Consider the following 21,045-nt stretch of genomic DNA (forward strand, 5'->3'; position numbering starts at 1 on the left):
AGGATTATTTATTAATGTCTTATTAAATGGAAAAGTGATTTTTAACCTGATTTCAGTGCAAAGACTACATGTATGAATCTCCGAGGAGTCTATGAGCCCCTATGAAATTATGTGCATTTATCTGTATTGACGTTTCATGCATTAAAAACAATTGTAATAGAGGTTTTATAATTAGTTTGCAAAATCATAAACATAGTATCTCAATGACTTATTTGGGTACACAGTATTATATAGTAATAATGAGCATGGGTTTCTTCAGCTAGACAGACAGGGGCTCCCATTCTACCTCTGCTACTTATGATCTGCATGATCTATGTCGAGTTTGTTAAGCATTGTAACGATCAGTTTAGTAAGCTGTAAAATGGGGTTTCTATCAGGTTTAAAAGAAAAATAGATATAAACTCAGCCATGCACCTGACAGAAAGTAAGGGCTCAATAAATAAATGACAACCACAAATGGCAATAGAATCTTGTTTTCCTTGTTTCATTTACATGTGCTTTTTGAAGACAGTTTTTAAATTTACATGCTTTCTTCAATAAATAAATAATATAGAAAAAGGAGGAGAGTCACCAGTACAGTCTAAAAAGAAGGTGAAAATACAAACATAATCTATGGACTAAATTTGAGTCCTGATTCAAACAAGACAACCTTTAAGATATTCTAGGGAATTTGAACATGGATTATATGTTAGATTACATTAAGAAATTAATGTTATATTTGTTAAATTGATAATAGTACTGTGATTATGTAAAAAAAAAGTTCATTGTTCAAAACACTTAGATCTTTTACAAGCAAAATGCCAGATATCTGGGATTTGCTTTAAAATACTTTTAAAAACCGGGAGACAGTAAATGCGATAAGACTGGCAAAGTGTTAATAACAGTTGAAGCTGGGTGATGGTACATTGAGGTTCACTTTACAATTCTACTTTTAATATTCTCCAGACCAAAAGACTTCTTAAAATTGTGCATTCATTTCAAACCAACTCTTCCCCACATTTATTCTTCAAAAGCATTCATATCTTCAGTTTATTTTAGTACAAAAAATTTTAATCCTGGCACTAATAATAATAGTTGATTTGTGTGTGTGTGTGTGTGTGTGTGTATGTAAAATTTTACCATCTCAAAATTTTGTTTTGAGAATTCTTTCAGAACCCTGAAAACTCACAAATTCATCTCTATTTTTTCATTCTAGTTCTGTTAGGTCTAACAGTGTCTTCCTTAAGCTTCCCAAGAAAAGTGTCCCTCTACCAAGACTTGCGAAGCAGTGTTTAAAATCTCCTAGGCCATTTGTAAGTTTACATACTGATTCCCTAGGCAGGCTGTAGGATAACAGAAAAAGAAAAAAAATCCCTTGAACAAAGATCTAGGCTCTGCCATTCATTACTTGGGACAGGACAGCCTCTCTGATCCTTGGACTACTTAGCTGTGAAACAGGAGCTTGAATTATGTCTCACTAATGATTCTAACAATTTGTGATCTGTACCTGAAAAATCAATTTCTTATTGTATATGACATTGGAAGTCTTATAACTGAAATGACACTGGCTTTCCGAACTACTTCATAATAAGCTTAAACATGAACTCAATATGTAAGAAGATTTCAAATAAAACCTTTTCTCATGCAGAGAAACTTTGTATGGCACACTATGATATTATCTCCCACGGGTTTCCCACTTCCCTATTTTAAGCTGTGTTCCATCAAGCTAGAAACCCAGTATTAAATAGAAAGTTGTTATTTTTTTCAAACTAATTATCTATTGTGGTTTTTCTGCAAAATGCTGTATTTTCAAATCTTTAAGCCTCCAGAGCACAGAAATATGAGCACGACTTTTCCATATTAATCAGTACCAGCCCTGCTAACATGTATACAAGTTTACCCCATCCAAAATGCTATTCTTGATTAGAACATATGAAGGGGGAACAAACATTCGCCAATTAGGAGGCAATGTGGGGAATTCTGATGAAAGCCTTCACCAACAATTTACTGTTTTCCTTTCCATTTTGAAGCAGCTCGTGTTGTGATTTTTCAATTACAGCAGCGTAGTTGAAGACGCATTCCTCTTCAGGGTGGAAGCATCCTTGAAGTTTGCTTTCCAATGTCAGGGTAGTAAGTACCTAGAAATTCACTTAGAGTTCTTTACTTTCAATATTTTCCATAAAAAGCTAAACAAAGAAACTTAAGGGCTTGAACATCAAATCCAAACCAGCTCTCCTTCACATTCATCCATGAAAAGCATTTGTAGTTCTCTTTTTTTCTGGTTCAAAAGTTTGACACTTGAATATTTGCTATTTCATCCTTGTGATACAAACTGCAGGAATGTAAGGAATTGTTGGTGTTCTATTTGGTCCCCAAATGGAACTTAAAAAGTTCTTCCAGTAGGGTTACTAAGCTGTCTGCACTGCCATTTTCTAGGACTTCATTTAATGTTAATGATTCCCAGATAGCAGTTATTCAACCATTTATGAAAGCTGCTTATTCACTCAGCTCCCACAGCTCTAGAGAAATCTTGAGATTATATCATTTGTCAGACTGTGGTTTGGGCTAGAGCACTGTGTTTCAAAGTTTGAGCCTAGGATTAATGCTCCCTATGGATTCTTTGATAGAAATAAAAGGTTGTGAAGTCACAAACTTAATAAACATGTTCAGTCAAGAGCCACTCCTGGATGTTCACAGCACACAGTAGTATATTAAATATTCTGCATATTCATTTATGAATGAAAATAGCTGAAATTTTCGTTACAAGAAAATTTTCCAAATTTAGCTGAACACTCTTTTGTATGTAGCATATCTTTTCTCATTCCTAAACTCACAGTAGGAAATGCTGGGGGGCCTGGTGTGGTGGCTCACACCTGTAATCTCATCACTTTGGGAGGCCCTGATAGGAGTTCCAGAACAGTGTGGGCAACATAGTGAGACCCCAGCTCTACACAAAATTTAAAAATTAGCTGGGCATGGTGGCAAGTGCCTGTAGTCCCAGCTACTTGGGAGGATAAGGTGGGAGGATCACTTGAACCCAGGAGGTCAAGGCTACGGTGAGCCATGATCGTGCCACTGCACTCCAGCCTGGGCAACAGAGCGAGAAAAAACAGTAAATGCTGGCCTCGGATTCTGGTTCTGTCAGTATGGTATCACACTCTTATTTACTGTTATTTATTTCCTGATTGAGCACATAATGCTAAACTGGCATTTTTACTCTCTAGCCCTCAGTGTTCCCTTGGGCCCTTTGGCTTAATGCATTTGATATTTAATACTATACCCTTATAGAACTCTAGAATGTGAAAATCAAAATTTAGCACAACAGTTAAGACTACCTTACTAATGAGAATATTTTCAAAATTATCAAAAATAAATCTCTAGGACTTGGAAAGAAATTAATACTTCAGAAAGACTTAACTGAGAAGACATTTATATAACAGAACGGGAGATTTTTATAAAAATTCATATTTTTATTTTTTAGTACCTAAGATACCAGAACACAATGCCTAAATATAGCTTTAGAGTCCAGTTTAATTTTTCAAACTACTTTCCAAATTGTAGTAATATGCCAATATACTAGGTAGTGGTAGTTTTTGCCAACATGCCACTTTATTGATTTTATGTAAGGATTTACCGCTCATCGTGCTTAAAGCTAAGCTAGCTCTAAAGCATGGAGTCGGTCCTCTCATAATCTTATTTATTTTAGTCCCCGTTTTTTTCTAAATAGTAAAAGTTATTTTTCCATTCGGGAGGTCAAGGGCTGGAAACTTAATTTATTCATATTTGTGTGCCCAATGCCTGCAAAAATTCCTCCAATATAATAGACATTTGACAAACTGTTCATTGAACCAAATTATCTCAAATCCCATACATGTAGAAATTAATAACATTTTACTGCATAAAGTCTTTTCGAATTTATATTTTATCTAAGATTACAGGTTGTTTAAATACTCATCTGGCTGAAAAGCTGTTCAAATTTCCATTTAGAAATCCCCAGCTGCATACTGCAAATATATTTACCATATCATATTTTTTCTCACTAAATATCTATTAAATGTTTTAGAAGTTTTACATTCAGACTTAGATAAATTAGTGACTATCAGAATGGCAGTGGCAAACTGACCTTATAAAGAACTGTTTTCAATGTTCAAGCATACTATTTATTTGTCTGTTAAATTACTGAGTGATACGGTTCAGCTGTGTCCCCATCCAAATCTCATCTTGTATTGTAACTCCCACAATTCCCACGTGACATGGGAGGAGTCTTGTGGGAGGAGACTGATTTATGGGGGCAGATCTTTCCTGTGCTGTTCTCATGACAGTGAATGAGTCTCACAAGATCCGATGGTTATAAAAACAGGAGTTCCCTGCACAAGCTCTCTCTTTGCCTGCCGCCATCCATATAAGACGTGACATGCTCCTCCTTCCACCTTGATTGTGAGGCCTCCCCAGTCATGTTGAACTGTAAGTCCAGTAAACCTCTTCCTTTTGTAAATTGCCCAGTCTCAAGTATATCTTTATCAGCAGCATGAAAACGGACTAACACACTGGGCATTGGAATACAATTGGTTTTAGTCTCATCAGAGTAACCTGAATTAGAGGAAAAACTGTGACCTATCTCTTATTTTTCCTCTTATATCAAAAGTTACAAATGATTGTGCTAAAGAAAAATTTCAAAAAAAGTACATCAACTAGGAATTGACTCTCTGAATTGACTCAGATGGAAAAAAATTAAGAAAGACAAGATCTTAATGGAATTTTTTATGGAGGAAGTACTGGAATAAAAGAAATGTTCAACTTGTCTGTTGATAAACTAATCTGGTTCTATTCATTAATCATTAAAATCTTAAATGAAGAAAACCAATATCCAAAAAAGAAAGTTTTTAATAGACAAAGAAGCAGTCAGAAGTTTAAGACCAGGATTTACAGAAGAGACTAAGCAAGGAGAAATATTCTGGAACATCGAAAAGAAATATAACAGTTGTTGGATACCCCTTTGCTAGTGACTCAGTATTATTTTCCTTTTCATTTCCTTCTGTACGTATAAAATAATACAAAGTAAAAATATAAACATTACATAATATAGATGCTGACAAATTTAATTTTCATCACTATTCATCAGGAGAAGCAAATTATATAGCCCCCTACCAAATGTTTAACACCATTAAATTATATTTAGTTTTAAAATATTCATGTCTATATTTGCAAAAGTATAAGTTACAATTCTCTTATAATCAGAAAGTTGTAATTTTTTGTTTTGAAGAAATGACACAAGGACATAATTAATTTATTATTGTAATATGCTAAAATAAAAATACTTTTTCATTAAGTTACTAAAATTGCATGAACATATCACTACATAAACCTAGATTTTGTATTAATATTTTGCCTGATTTAAGAACAGAATACATGTAATAATTTGGTCATATTATATCCTTTATTTTTGCCTACTCAGAATAAATTTCAATGGTTTAGGTTGGTATTTCAGATTGAAAGGGAAAGTAAAATGCCACATATTGTCCATAATTTTGTTATCTTTGATTCTCATATTTAATAAATCAATTTTGCTAAGGACTATGTCAAGAATAGATTTTAATGCAAATTTAGCACTAACAGAATAAGGCATACCCAGGAAATAATTAATAGTAAATTTTAAGCATTTCTTCCCATTTTAAACACAAGCACATTTTAATCAACCAATAAATAGTTATTGAGTATCAATTAGTGCAGGGCTTTGTAGGAGAAAATATTATAAATACAAGACATGTCAAAGCTATTACAATGATTGGAGTGGCACTCAATATGTGCTTTAGACAACTCCCTCCATCACAGGCAAGTGTGTCTAAAGAACATTAGAAGATGGACAAGAACAACCATTGGGCATTTTATTTTGCAAATTTTTTTTTTTTTTTTTTTTTTTTTTTTTTTTGAGACGGAGTCTCACTCTGTCGCCGGGGCTGGAGTGCAGTGGCCGGATCTCAGCTCACTGCAAGCTCCGCCTCCCGGGTTCACGCCATTCTCCTGCCTCAGCCTCCCGAGTAGCTGGGACTACAGGCGCCCGCCACCTCGCCCGGCTAGTTTTTTGTATTTTTTAGTAGAGACGGGGTTTCACCGTGTTAGCCAGGATGGTCTCGATCTCCTGACCTTGTGATCCGCCCGTCTCGGCCTCCCAAAGTGCTGGGATTACAGGCTTGAGCCACCGCGCCCGGCCTATTTTGCAAATTTTTAAAAAGCAATTTTCTAAGAACAAAAGGACTGCATTGGGCTTAGCAAATTTATAAAGATAGTACTGTATTGCCTGCATTTCTTCAATGTAGTTGAGTCTTCTTCCCACAATGGCTTATTGTGCACATTACAAAGTCTTCAGGGTCTTCAGAATTAAAGTGACAGAGTGTGTGTGTTTGTGTGTGTGTGTGTGTATGTTTAAAAAGCACACTTGAGAATGAAATATTCTTCCTTACCCTTAATATAATATGCCTTTACAGACTCCTCCAATAAGTCTAGTCATCTTGACAAAAGAAAATCACCAAGACAATACAATGATTTTACAAAGAAAAAGAATGACAGTTTCCCTTCTACTTTTCAAAAATGTTTTATAATATGATTTGAGATTGGCTTTATTCAATAGGCTTAAAGAGGAATCAATTCTTACAAAGTGACACTCTCTATAATAAAGAACACCTACACTTCTGAAAAACGCATCCATTCCCACACATTCACAAGGTTATTACCATTAGAATCTTTTCCAGAAGAATTTTCTGACAGGGAAACTATGGCTTTGTTTAGAATAAGCTGACAATGTCAGTAAAACAAGCAATAAAATATTAAGGGTTGAGGGTTTTGTTTTTCGCTTCATTTCTGCAACTCTGGTAAAAGTCTCTTATTATATCTCGCCTTAACTAATGAGACTGGTATTCTGCCTATCAATGGTTCATTTATACAACTATTTATTGTACTCCTACTATGCACCAAGTGTGTGTTAAGTGCTGGTTACAGTAGTAGTCAAAACAGATAAGGTCCCTGCTCTCATAGTGTAAACAGATTTAGACAACTAATCCCATAAATAGCTATATGATTACATATTATGAGTACAATGAAAGAACAGTACTGGGTGTTGACAGAGAAAACTAGAAGACAGAATTTAGACTGAAATTTCTCAATTTAAGCTGGGCTCTGAAGGATGACAAAGAGTTTGCCAGATAAAGAGTTAGAAGAGCATTCCAGAGGTCATAACTTATAGAAAGGTCCTGGGTGTTGAATTCCCAACTTTAAATAAAGCAGTGGGCTCAAGTGCAAGTAAGGGGAAGCAGAATGTCACCTGCCAAGGCTATGGTGGCAGTCACAGGCCAGGCCTGTTGGTCATACGAGAAAATTCCCATTTTTTCCTGAGAGCCGTGGGAAGTGACAAGAGGATCTGAAGTAGGGGAGTAGAATGTTGTTATTTACGTTTTATAAAGATGATTTTTACCTACTGCCTGAAAAATAGATTTGGTGGGGTCTCTCATGAGGACAGTCTCAGAGACAAAATTCCCTCTGAGGGGGGTCTCACAGTCAAACTCTCTCCAGTTGAGTTTCAAATCCTTGCATAAAAGGACCCTTGTCATCTCCATTATTTTCCTCCATGTGAACCGTGTCCAGCCACATGGCACACACAGCCATTCTCAAATTTGCCTCCCCACCTAACACATGGCTATGCTTTTGTCTCAGTTCCCACCACCACCCTCTTCAGCCCCTCACTTCTTTGTTAGTTAAAATCTCAAGGACATTTAGGTGAAATTTAGGAATTGAGCTTTGATTCAGTTGCGCTAAAGGAGGTACACTTGACTCAAAGGCCAATGTCTCCATGAAGATTTTTCATTATTCTTTAGACCCCTTGGCACTCGGGTATTAAAAATTTGAGCACCAAAAAAGAAGCATTGAATAAGGAACTGACTTTGGCCTTAACTGTTAAGGCACAGAGTCATGTGTCTCCTAAGAATACTCAACATAGAGTACCCCAACCCTCACCAATACATACCCAAGTCTTGGGCTGAAAACCATTATTCCTTTCTTTTCGATTTTTTTTTTTCTTTGAGACAGGGTCTCACTCTGTCACCCAGGCTGGAGTACAGTGGTGCGATCACACTTACTCCAGCCTCTGCTTTCTAGGCTCAACTGATTCTCCCACCTCAGCCTCCTGGATAGCTGGGACTACAGGCGCACACCACTATGTCTGGCTAATGTTTCGTATTTTTTTGTAGAGATGGGGTCTTGCCACATTGCCCAGGCTAGATTTTTTTTTAATGCAGCATTATATTTAAAAGACAATTTAAAAATACACGTTTATGTGGCTGACGTAAGATCTTATTTGCACACATGCTTACATACCAACAAAAACAGCCGTTAGCTAATTTTTCTATTTCCATGCTTAATAATCTCCCTCTGATTGTGGGGGAAAGCATGGATATGTGTGATGAAATATACTAAATCCAACAGACTTTAAGAAGAGTTAAGTCTCAATCCTTCTGGGTCTCAATACCCATTTCTTAAAGTTATAATTATCCTCAAAGCTGCTCTAGAACTGGGTCACAGTGTTATCTAGAAAGCATAGCTAGATTGACTCTGACACAATGTATCTTACATTATACTTTTCTTTATTGTATATGGTCTACCTACGTCCAAAAGGAACTGCAGATTCCTTTAAACAACAACTTTCAGTTCCTGGCACTTGCAAACTGCTTAAAGTTTGGCTCCCTGCAACGCCCCATAGAGAGGAGCAGGCGGATCTAATTGAATCACAGTTTGTGGTTCTGCTGTACTCCAACCAACAAATGTAGACAGACCATAATCAGTCACATACATAATTGTGGGTTCTAAAATATCATTTTGTCTGAAAAAAAGTCCAATGAAACAACTAAAAATAAGATTTTGGATAAATTAACTTTGACATTTGACTAATATATTATCTCAAAAATAATTCTACAGGAATCATTTGATGAAAACAATATATAATCCATATTGGTTTAATTATGAAATTTTGACTAAACGAAACTTAAGAAACGAGCCAACATTTTACTCATCTCTCTAGAGGCATCTCCTTATTACTCACCTTGATCTCTTTCATGCCATGTTCGACTTCCAGCAGCTGGTGAATTGGGCGAGGGGTAAAAGTCTCCTGTAGGACTTGGTTCCATATTTTCATCTATGGATATAGTTTTGGGTCTTTTGCTGTTAAAATATGGCAATAGTTATATTAATGGGATTTCTGGGAAGATGTGTACATTTGAAAGTAAATGATCTGAGAAGATCCTTACTGTGAAAATTTTCAAAAGCACAAGTAATAGTATCTCAGAATACTTACATATGCCCCCACCAATATCCTATAAAGCAGATAATTATGAAATTATGACTACAAATGTGAATTTTTTCTTTTTTTGTTTGTTTTTGAGACAGGGTCTCACTCTGTTGTCCAGGCTGGAGTGCAGTTGCATGACCACAACTCACTGCAGCCTCAAGCTCCTGAGCTCAAGCGATCCTCCTACCACAGCCTCCCAAATAGTTAGGAACACACACACACGCCACCAAGCCTTGCTAATTTAAAAATTTGTTTGTAGAGAGAGAGTTGTCCAGGCTGGTCTTGAACTCCTAGGTTCAAGTGATCCTCCTGCCTGGGCCTCCCAAAGTACTGGGAATCCAGATGTGAGTCACTATGCCCAGTGAATATTTTTTCTTTAATTAAATAAAAAAAACTTATTCACATGTATGCTGGCAAAACCTTTTAAAAAATCTTCAAAATTAGCTTTTTGCAGCAATAAGAACCATAATGTTATAGGATTTCAGCATTGAAACTGACCTCAAAAATCATATACATAAACCAATCTCCTTGTTTTTACAAATGGGGGGACACATTTGAAGAGATTCAGTAGATTGTCCAGGGCAAGTGAATGGAAGCAGTCAGACATAAGGTAAAGACGTCTGACTCCCAGAAGTGTGCTCTTTCCACTGCACTGTGCTTCCAAGCCCTTGAATCATGTATATGTCTGAGTACATTTGTAGATATTCATGATTAATATTTGACTCACAATTCTCAGAGTATTAACGTGATGTAGAAGATGGCAATTTCTATCCATGCTAAGCTTAATTTCTTCCCAAAGTATCCAAAGTTAGACCTTACATTTTAACTCTCTTTTAAATCTAATTCTCTCATCTAAGAGTCAGCAGAAAATTTGTCTGAAAAACTTAAAATGGGGAACAAATTATATGCATAAGGAGGTAATAGAGAAATGTTTTTTAAACCTTGTTTATTCTGAAAGACAGTATCTTATACAAAGTAGTCATGAAGAAAGATCTGTGTTGACAACATACTGATTTAGCAGATAAAATTTAAAAATTACTACTCACGTTTTAAATTTAGAAAAACCAAAGCATTTTTAAGATTTTGATATGTCAGAGACTATTTTAATGATAATAAACCAAATTATCTTGCTACATAATTTAACTATATGAAAATGGTTTAACAAGAACTGATATAAAATTGATCTTAGTTTATAAACACACAAACATGCCCAGTCCATAATTAATTCAAATTCAACGAACTTTCACTACCGACAATAGCTTAGGAAAATAAATATACAGGTATGCTTTTGTTTTTAAAAAGTTCACATTGTAAAATGAGTGTTTTGCTCTAGAATTCATGTATGCTCTTATATTTGATTACACATATATTTAATGCTCTAGGAATGAGATGGGTCTTGAAGATCTAGCTCAAATAAAAAAAAAAAATCAATACATCTGTAATCTCTATTCACCGTGACTGACAATTACAAGAGAAGATCAGTAAAAAAAAAAAATGAGAATGTTAACAGTGAAGTCAAAAGCAAAGAGAACTCTCTCTAGCTGACCCCCAACATAGGCTGGTTAAACCAAATCTCAGGGAAGGTAATATTTTCATTAGTAACAGAGTGTTAATTAAATTAGTCAAAAAAATCAGCTAATTGAAGAACCTGGCAAACTGTGGTCTTTAATTTTAAGGCTAGGTAAATAACACATTTTATTTTTTATGTTTCATTATCCTAAGCTTAGATGTAATATTTGGATAAAAGTTACCAGGAATCAGTTATAAACCAGATATCACTGCCACAGCAACATCATTTTTAAAGTCATCGAAAGATTTTGTTAACTTGCAGCATTTTAATATTACCTACAACAGGAAAAAAATCATATTAACATATTTTCCTAGTTACCTGTCCCCCTGAAAAAGATTTTTTAAACTGCTGTGTAAAACAATTACATTTAATTTGTACCAGCCAAATAAATTTAACCAGGAAAGATTAAAAATCTGTATACTACCAGCAAAAATTATTTCCCATCTCTCTTTACTTACCTACCTATCTATCTGCCTATCATCCACCTACCAACCTATGTGTGTATCAACTGAGAATACGAGCAGCCCTTCTTTCAGTTACCTGCTTGGAGGAGAAGACAGCGACCTCTGAAGATTGACCCCCGAGTTCATGTCATGATAGTATGGTTGGCTTGGGATTTCTCCAATTGGGAAGTTGACTCCAGTTCCTTGGGTTATGGGTGCTGAGGAATAAGACAAAGCAGCATTGGGAATGACATTCTTATTTCTGACCTCTATTCAAATGTAATAATCGAGAATCTTCCATGCCTCTGGTCAAAGATAGAGAGAACTTTCTTCACCTTAAGCCTCTAATACCCACCATACAACCTGGGTAGGACTTGAAAACTTGCTCACCTTAGCAACGTTCAAGCTTGGACATTTGAGGCAATCAGATTATAATCACTGGTTACCAATTTCCCTAATCCTATTCCTCAATCTTCTTTACTCACTCCTTTATATTAGTTGACATTACCTCTGTCACTCTGCTAGCTACAAACGCCTGGAGGAAACAGAATATATGAGTCCTATCACTCAGCAACACCAAACAAGCTGCTTTGCACTACTTAGGCTCTCAAAAATCAAATCATTGTCAAATAAGCATAGAACCGTTTCACAAAAAAAAATGGCAAAAGTTATTACTCACAGCCTCCTAGTTAGAATATAATAATAATAATTAATATCACGACTTCTAATCCACTCAAATAGTAATGTTGATATTATTATAGAATAATAATTTTTAGTTTGTAACACAAAGGATAAATGCTTCAGGTGATGGATACTCCATTTACCCTGATGTGATTATTATGCATTGTATGTCTTTATCAAAATATCTCATGATATTTTGTATAATTACATCTGTTCATATTTGTTTAATTTAATTTTAGATATCGTGAGCAAATCTGTGAGGCAGCATATTGTGTTAGAATCAGCAGAGTCTTGAGGGATAAACAGCCTTTTAGTTTAAACTCCCTCTGTACTTATAAGCTATGTGCCCTAGTTTCCTAACTGTAAAATGGGAGTAATAACCTGACACGTATGATTATTTTGAGGATGAAATGAAACAGGTAGTGATAAGAGCCTAGAATCGTGCCTAGTATATAACAGGTGCTCAACGATTGTGCGTTCCCTTCCTTCTTTGCTTTCTCTTCCAAACTTCTTCCCTGGTAGACTGGAATGGTTAGCAAAGATGAACAGTTCAAACTTGTTAAAAGCAGAGAAAGAGGTATAAATGAACCTGTCTGCTGAAAATACGTTCATTCAACAAATTATTGACTGTGTCCATTGCTGGCAGGTGTTGGCTGCAATGGGTACAAAATAGTCTCATATATTGCCCCCATTAAAAATATTGGGCAACAAGCTGGATAAGTAAAACATTCATGCGAAACATATAAATACCAAAACAGATGAAAATGAAACTGTCCAAATTAATGACATGATCCAAAACTGCTGTAGAATTTCAAGGGAAAAATAATCCAATAGCAGCATGAATTGTCCAAGAAGTCTGTGAAAAGCCATGGCTGGCACTGGACTTTGGGGAATGAGTAAGAGATTAGAGGAAGGTCATTCTAAACAGGGACTGCTGCAGAAGTAAAATCATAGGTAGAGATAATGTGCAAAGTGGAGACCAGGCAGGTGTCAAAGAACTGCTTAAGAATAGTTTCTATTTCTTTACCTGTCTTAATCAGCCCTTCAAAAGTTCAAATGAAAGTGTACTCTGGGACTTTGCAACAAAATTCTAGAGCCCCTGAGATTCACTCTAAGCATACGTGGTCTACTTAATCGCCTCCTCCCTCCCAATTGCCTCAAGTTGAGTATAAAATTCCAAAGAGACTGTAGATTTTTATGGAATTTTTCTTACCCATCATTTCTAATGAATATTCTAAATGTGTTCACTATCCTTTGAATTGTATTTTAATATTAGGCAGGCTAAGATTAACTTAAAATATTTTTAAGAAAGTAAATTAGGAGGTACAAGCTTTATCACAGAGAAGTGACCAAGGAACACAAAAGGAACAGCTCTCTTTCCCGACTAAAACTTAAATACATCAGTATATACATGATTCGTATCAGCTCCAAACTTCTGGAGTATCTATTGGCCTTCTGATAGATTGTTCAAGTGGTATAATACACTGCAACATCCTTTACACGGAAAATATTTGTATCCAATGAGTAACTATGCCTGATGGCTTGAATTATTTGGACAGCTAAAATGTAGCTACTATGACTGTTGTGGCTTGAGGCACACCAAAGGTTAAAAAAAAGTGAGGTAAGAAATCCCACAGTAACCACATGTTTTATAATTTATTATTAGAACCATGTTCTATATGACACTGGAAGTGGGGTACATGCTAGAAGGAGGTATTTCAGGCGCTCAACTGAAGTAAACAATCTGTCTGGCTTCCCATCACAGTAATGGATACAATCATAGACCTGAGTTACTAACAGGAAACTTAGAGGTTCTCCCTTATATAAACTATTTTTAATTTATTAAGTTCATACAATATTTAGGCAAAGATTTATAGTTTCTATTGAATACATATGGCTCCATAGTTAACATAATTTGCTTACCCATAAATCAACTAGATGTAATTTGTAGTAAATGATAATTTTAAAATCTTCAGAAATTTTGTTTTTTTCTAAATTTTGTTCCAGAAGGATTACTCCAGAGTGTCAAGACAGCAATAAAAATGACAAATATAGCATGTTCTCACTCATACATGGGAGCTTAAAAAGTCGATCTCATGGAAGGGGTTGTCAGAGGTGGGGGAGGGTCGGGAGGTGGGGAGATGAAGAGAGATTGGTTAATGGGTAAAAACATACAGCTGTAATATATAGAAAGAATAATTTGCAATATTTGACAGCACAGCAGGGTGACTATAGTTAACAACAATATACCACATATTTCAAAATAGCAAGACAAGAAGATTTGAAACATTCCCAACATGAAGAAATGACAAATGTTTGAGATGATAGATATCCTAAATAGCCTGATTTAATCATTATACATTGCATGCATGGATCTAAAGATCACATGGATTCCATAAATATGTACACATATTATGTTTTAATTTTGTAAAGATAGCAATAAAATAATTTGTCTACAGATTTATGCATGATGAGCACTGTAAAAATTTAGTATGCATTGTGACACTAAATGGGAGATTACAGAAAGGAAAGTAGATTAACAATAAACATGGCCAAAGCACTAAAACAACACACATGGAAATTATTTAATGACAAAGAGAGTGTGTGAGAACAGCAAGTCTCAGTCAGATATTCCTGTTTAAGAGCCTCTGGAAGAACTTACATCAGATGCAAAGATCAGTGTTAGCACCTCTCCCAGGGAGCTACAAGAAGGCTGAAAGCTGCAAATCATGTTTAAGAGGTTGCCAATATCCTCTTAGAAATGAAGCACCAAAGAACCTCAGATTCTAAGGGTTAGAGGCCAACCTTTAATCTCCTTTATTGTTCTCCTCACTCCAAAAGCTGATCCTAAATCAACTTTTAAGATGGAGATAATATCATTCAACAGAGAGCTCACTATCCTAATGCTGAATAGCTTCATTAGCTAAAGTCAACATACACATCAGTGGGTCATATGATTGTAAAACCCTGGAGGACTGAAAACACTAGAATACTGTAAACCCTCAAGAAGTCAGAATTTGTGATACACACATAAGTATTGTGCTGTAGTTTGTGTTTACTTAGCAAACCCTTATTTCATAAATAATGAAGTTTAATTGTATAAACAAAGATTATGATGTGGCTATATTAAAACACTTAGGAGGATAACTTAACAGGCCTTTCAGAGACACCTATTTACATATGGAGGAGAAAATAAATGTTTGCTGAATAAATTATCTAATGAATATAGATAATTAATGTGCTAATTACAAATCAGTAATATTTGTTATAACAAATAACCTAAAAATCTCCAGGATATGACATTATAAGTTAAGAATGAATGAATGAAGTATATTAAATTTACCTTGGTTTCAAACTGTTCTAGAAAGGTAATTTTCATCTTTAATGTTTGAAATTCAGATTTTTCAAAATATCTGTCTGGGCTTTTGAAGGTTCTAATGTAGTTCTCCTTTGACAGGCCTTAGCACAGTATTACCTATAATGAGGTACTAAATAAATATTTCTGACACCTGACTCTACTGCCCTTCTCCTAAGAAGGATGAAAATACAACATTGAACTTGAACTCAGAGAAGTACGAATTTAAGCAAATAATTTCATAAGCCTCCTAACTGTAGCAACATAAGCCTTTCTGCTAAAGAACAGTATGGGGAAAACACACACACCCCTTCAGGTATCCCCTGTCTTACCTGATGCTACAAAGTGCTACTGATAAGTCAGGCATATTTCTTTCCAAATTAACAGCGAAAACTTTCAAATGTTGGATACCTTTGGATATCACATATTCATCTGGAAAAACACATTAAGGCACATTGCCTTGGACAATCTCCTTGCCCATCGAATACATACGCTGGGGCTACCGGAATACAGGATATTTGTGTTTCTTCTCCTACACTGTCACCAAGTAAAAAGACCCATGAGAGAAGTCTTTTGGGCATACATTTATCTACTCCAGAATTATACCAGAAAGGATAAACTACTTACGGTCTTAAACGTTCATGTATATCACTCCCTGCTATACATGCTATTTGCACTGTTCACTTTAGAAATGTTAGCTATTTAAGGAACTATGGTTCAAAAGACAGTTAGTGATAGTTTGGAGATTCCTTTACTGAACAACAAGACTTTAAAACACTGCTTATTCTTATCCTCAGTAACTCACTTACTCTGTTCTTTCTAGATCATCATAATTCTTATTCATGACCTCTAAATTTGACCCAAATGAGAAACACAACTTAGGCAAGTTTCAGAGTGTGACTACATCATCTGAATAACATCATTCCAAAGTGTGATGCATTCTATCAAAATGTCAGGTGAAAATATATCCTTCAAAGTCACATAAATAAGCTAAATCACTGAAAGGGGTATGAAGAAAGGAGTCACCTCCTTTAACATAATTAGTACATACAGATCTGCATCTTGGATATGTTTGTACATGCTAGTAATATGTAAAAGAGTTAATCAAGGTAACGTCCCCTTTGCTGAGGTACCCTGCCAGGTGAGCTTACCCTAGAAAAATCTGATCCAGCCTGCCAAGAATGGTGTCTCAGGTGAAGTGGCCAGTTAAAACAATTGGACATTGTTTTGGATAACAATGCTTTCTATCTATATCCAACTACAATCTGCAAAGTTAATTTCTGCATCCCTCTACACTCTGCACGTTAGTGTGTATATCCTGTACATCTCCAACCCCCACCAAAATGTTAGTAAAATGAAAAAGCACTTATCTACAGGAAACTTATGTGGGTTATCATAACAACATAGAGTACATTTAATTAATCACACTTCCTTTGGTATAAATGGCCATCTATGGTCATGCAGAGAACAGTGAATTATAAAATGAATACCAATAACATGGCAATCAGAAAAAAACCAAAATTATTTTTGTACAACAAAAAGTTTTGATGATTTCAATGCAAACATTTTAGAAAATCAAGCAAAATATATTCAGTTATTATTTCATCAAAAGTTTTAAGATTTTAAAATTCAAATGTTCATAATATGTGATCACTCTTTATACTATATTTAAGGTTCAAAATATAAAGTATTTTAAATCATATTGCATGCTTAAGTAGTAAGAAAACAATTTACTTACTTCTGGATACTCTTACAAGTTCTGATACATTGAAGACCCCAGATTTTACAAAACTATCCTCAAGGTATCCTAAAAATAAACATTAAAGGAAAAATGATCAATATAAGCAGACAGCAAAATAAATGATTACGCACTAGAATTTAAGTGTTTTAAAGCCAAAGGTTTGAACAAAAACCAAATATGCTTACAATAAGGACTTCAAAAAATAACTCTTATGAATGCAAATTAGGTTTGTTTAAACAAAAATAAAAAGTTTAGATATCAAATATTCTCTTAGGAAAACTTTTTCTTCCCTTTGTAGAAGTACAGGGTTATTGATGCGGTTTGATTTGCCATGGCCCATGCATACAGAATGGTCTGTGGGCTCTCAGTGAATGCTTTTGACTCAGTAGCACCTGGTAGACTAAAGTGAAAAATGAAAGAAAGAAAAAGGAAACCACAGCCACAATTAGTACCTTGCTGGAATAACGTCCAAGGTCTCTTAAAACCACTGTTCTTTTGTAAAACCTTCTCTGATTAAAGAAAAGTGAGCTGCTATTACCAGCACCCCCACCCTTGTTCCAGGGTCACTAATAACATAAAAAGCAGAACTTGTATATACAGCAAATACAGAACTTTGCATTGACCTATTTCTGGGCATCTTTAATATACGTTGCACGATTTCACTGCTTTCCTCACCCTTGCTACTATTCCACTGGACTCCTTTTATTTCAAGAATCAGACACCTTTTCTGGCAAATGGTGGTGAATCCAGGCCTCTGGGAATGCCACATGACCCTTAAGTCATACCTGGACAGAGTTCACAGTGGCCACGGAGCCTGCTTGCTAGCTGGTCTAACTATGTCCAAAACTAGAGATGACTCCCACAAACAGCAGTAACCCTGCACCCAGTCCACCCCATTCTCATTTATGTTAAGGGGGTGTAATGAGTGTGTGTAAGGAGGGAGGAATACCTTACGGGGGGAGGTTATAGCCTAACTGCTTCTGTCCTAGGGAGAGAATAAGTTTGAAAATCCTCAGAATTGAAATACTTCTGAGAAACAAACAAACAAAACTAGATTCTAAGAACTGGCAATTTGACTGGATTTTATATAAAGCTTTAGGGCTGACCAAGGAATTAGATCCAGTTCAGAGATGTGAGGCTTGGTAGTGTAGCAACGTGGGGCACTGAAATCAAAGAGCTGGGATTTGAATTCTAGCCACGGATTACCAGTTATGAAGTCTCGGGTAAGTTATTAGTCCTCTTTTTGCCTCAGATTCCTCACTTACAAATTAGAGACAATAAAAATCACCTATCTTACAGAGCTGTTACTAAGGGAGATAAAAATATAAACCCCATGGTAAACACTGGTTAAAATGTTACCAATAAATTAAGATGGGCCAGTGGAACCTGCGATCAGCCATATACCGAATTATGCACACTGGCCTCCAGACAGTCCAAAATGATCCGTAAATCTTTATTCAGAAAATTTACCAGAACAAAAGGCACCACACTGCTTTTCAACCATACATAGCATGAAAAGACAGAAAATCATTCAATTAGCATATATGTTTCACTGCTGTGAACTGAGGAGCCATTGATGTTTGACATCCACCCACCCACCTTCTTTAGAAACAGAATGAAAGAAGGAGTGAGAGGAAATTGTAAGATCTCAGTAGGGGATAAAACAGGTGCCACATTAAGTCATTACTCTAAAAAATATACATACATTTTTAAGAGTGTTATAACAGAATGTCCCAATTTAATGCACTTCTATTTTAAGAAACTCTTATTTCTTGAGCAATTAATTTTTACCAGGTTAAATTCATTTCACTAATTATTGAGAAACTTCTATGTAACAGTCCCTGGACAAGGTGCTAAAAGTCATGAATACAAAAAAAGGACATTGACTGCCTTGCCGGTTGGGGAAAGAGATGTTTTTGACTCTTCTGGACCACTGTAACTTACCATCATATAGAAAGATTTCTGTTACTTTTGCTATTGCTTATAGTTCATTATATTTTATTTTATGTAGGGTAAACTTAATAAAGTAAATATATTAAGTACAAAAACCTTCTTTATCTTGGGAGGCCGTGGTGCGTGGATCACAAGGTCAGGAGTTTGAGACCAGCCTGGCCGATATGGTGAAACCCCATCTCGACTAAAAATACAAAAATTAGCCAGGCGTGGTGGCAGGCACCTGTAGTCTCAGCTACTCGGGAGGCTGAGGCAGGAGAATCGCTTGAACCCAGAAGGCGAAGGTTGCAGTGAGCCAAGAGGAGCCATTGCACTCCAGCCTAGGCAACAAAGCAAGACTCCATCTCAAAAAAAAAAAAAAAAAAAAAAAACCTCCTTTATCATGATCACAGCTCATATATTTAACCAGTCACAGAAGATTATTTTTCATCACCCAATTGTACTCCATAAATGCCTACCCTCATATCGTCCTCCTGCAGTTCCCTGCGATGAGACGGTCCTCTTTCTACACACTCTAGTCTCATCCTCCAAAATCCAACCCAATCACCACCCACTCTGTAAACTGCTCCTCCACCTCCTTCTCCCACCCAGTGGCCCAGCCAGAAATCTCTTTCCTCTGTACTTGCATAGCACCTAGTTTGGACTAATTTTATACTTTGTACTTTCAGATTTTCTGAGAGATCTGTTTTCAAGTCTTGCAGTCATTGCTGGATTATCAGCTCCTTTAGTTAGGGAAGTGACTGGGTTTTGTTCATCTCTTTATCTTCCTTAATGACTAACTCATTGCCTATATATAGAGTAAGTACTAAATAAACACAGAACAAAATTCTAAAATTCAACTTTAAAAACAGGGTCACACATTAACATCTTAGTCATTTTATTACAATGTAGATACAGATGGTTTAAGATTCATGGATAATTATACTAACTTTTGTTATTCCCTAGAACTTGTTTGCTGAAGAGTGTATTTAGGCTTTCGGGTCACATGAGAAAGAGTAATCATTAGGGTCAGATTATATCTCTTACTTTGTTGTGTACTTATGTGTAATGTTAGGCATTTATATAAAGTAAAAACCAAGGAACTGAAAGTGTTTAAATAGTAAGAGCCACAAAATACTTGTTAAATAAATCAGTGAATAAGTGATGAACATTTCAATGTGTTTACATGAACTATATCAGATGTAATACATAATAACATTGCAATATGTATGTGTAATCTGAAGTTCATTTCCTTATTACTCCAATGAGGAGTCAGAGATCCATCTGCTCCTAAGTCATGACCATTAAGAGGGACTGGGGTGTGAGCCTGCTGGAAGCCAAATCACGAAGAAGGGATGAGCAAGCTCAAGGCCAATTCTACCACTGGGAAGACAGTCAGGCAGTCAAACATAGACAATACAATGACTATTGCAGCTATTCACAGAAAAAAAGAAGACAATTCAGAATGTATCAGGGTGTTTCTCCACTCCTCACCCCCAACTCCCCAGGTTCTAAGAAATTGGAATCTACAGAAACAATGGAAAGAGGTAGTTTACGGAAACTATGAAAAGCATTGGAAATATATCAGAACATCTTTGGAACCTAGTGGACAAAATGCAAAACACCACACAGGTCCCATTGGGCTCTACTCCTGCATGGAGCCCAGTGAGACTTTAGTGGAGGAAGGTTTCTTGAGGATGAGCGGTGATGCCTATTAACCATGTACCTGTGGGAACAGGGACAGGTGAGAATCAGGCAAGAGGGATAGTCTGGGAAGAGCACCTGAACCAGACGGCTGCCACCTTCATGCATCTCTGCAGGCAGCACAGCCTTTGCAATGGACAGACATTACCCAAGACATGGTAGAGTGAAAAAGAAATCATGGATGAAATAGTACTCAGATACTTAAAATAGTACTTGGATACCTATTATTACTTACTCATTAGCATACAGAAGACAATACTTGAGGGCTATGGCAAAATAATTGGGAGGATTTTGCAACGAGTCAGG

The 21,045-nt window shown here is 35.9% G+C and overlaps 1 protein-coding gene across 14 annotated transcripts in view; it reads right to left on the minus strand.

Moving 5' to 3' along the window:
• The window catches only part of NFIB (nuclear factor I B), a 241,872-nt gene that overhangs the window by 55,608 nt on the left and 165,219 nt on the right, over nt 1-21,045 (minus strand). For all 14 annotated transcript variants that reach the window (XM_030919688.1, XM_030919685.1, XM_030919683.1 and 11 more), the window contains exons 4-6: nt 17,101-17,169; nt 11,424-11,544; nt 9,068-9,186 (exon numbers count right to left, since the gene is read on the minus strand). In XM_030919688.1, coding sequence (XP_030775548.1) covers nt 9,068-9,186; nt 11,424-11,544; nt 17,101-17,169 — 309 coding nt within the window. The remainder of the gene's footprint in view (nt 1-9,067; nt 9,187-11,423; nt 11,545-17,100; nt 17,170-21,045) is intronic.

Source organism: Rhinopithecus roxellana, chromosome 16, assembly GCF_007565055.1.
Source record: "Rhinopithecus roxellana isolate Shanxi Qingling chromosome 16, ASM756505v1, whole genome shotgun sequence".
In the NCBI taxonomy this organism is placed as follows: domain Eukaryota; kingdom Metazoa; phylum Chordata; class Mammalia; order Primates; family Cercopithecidae; genus Rhinopithecus; species Rhinopithecus roxellana.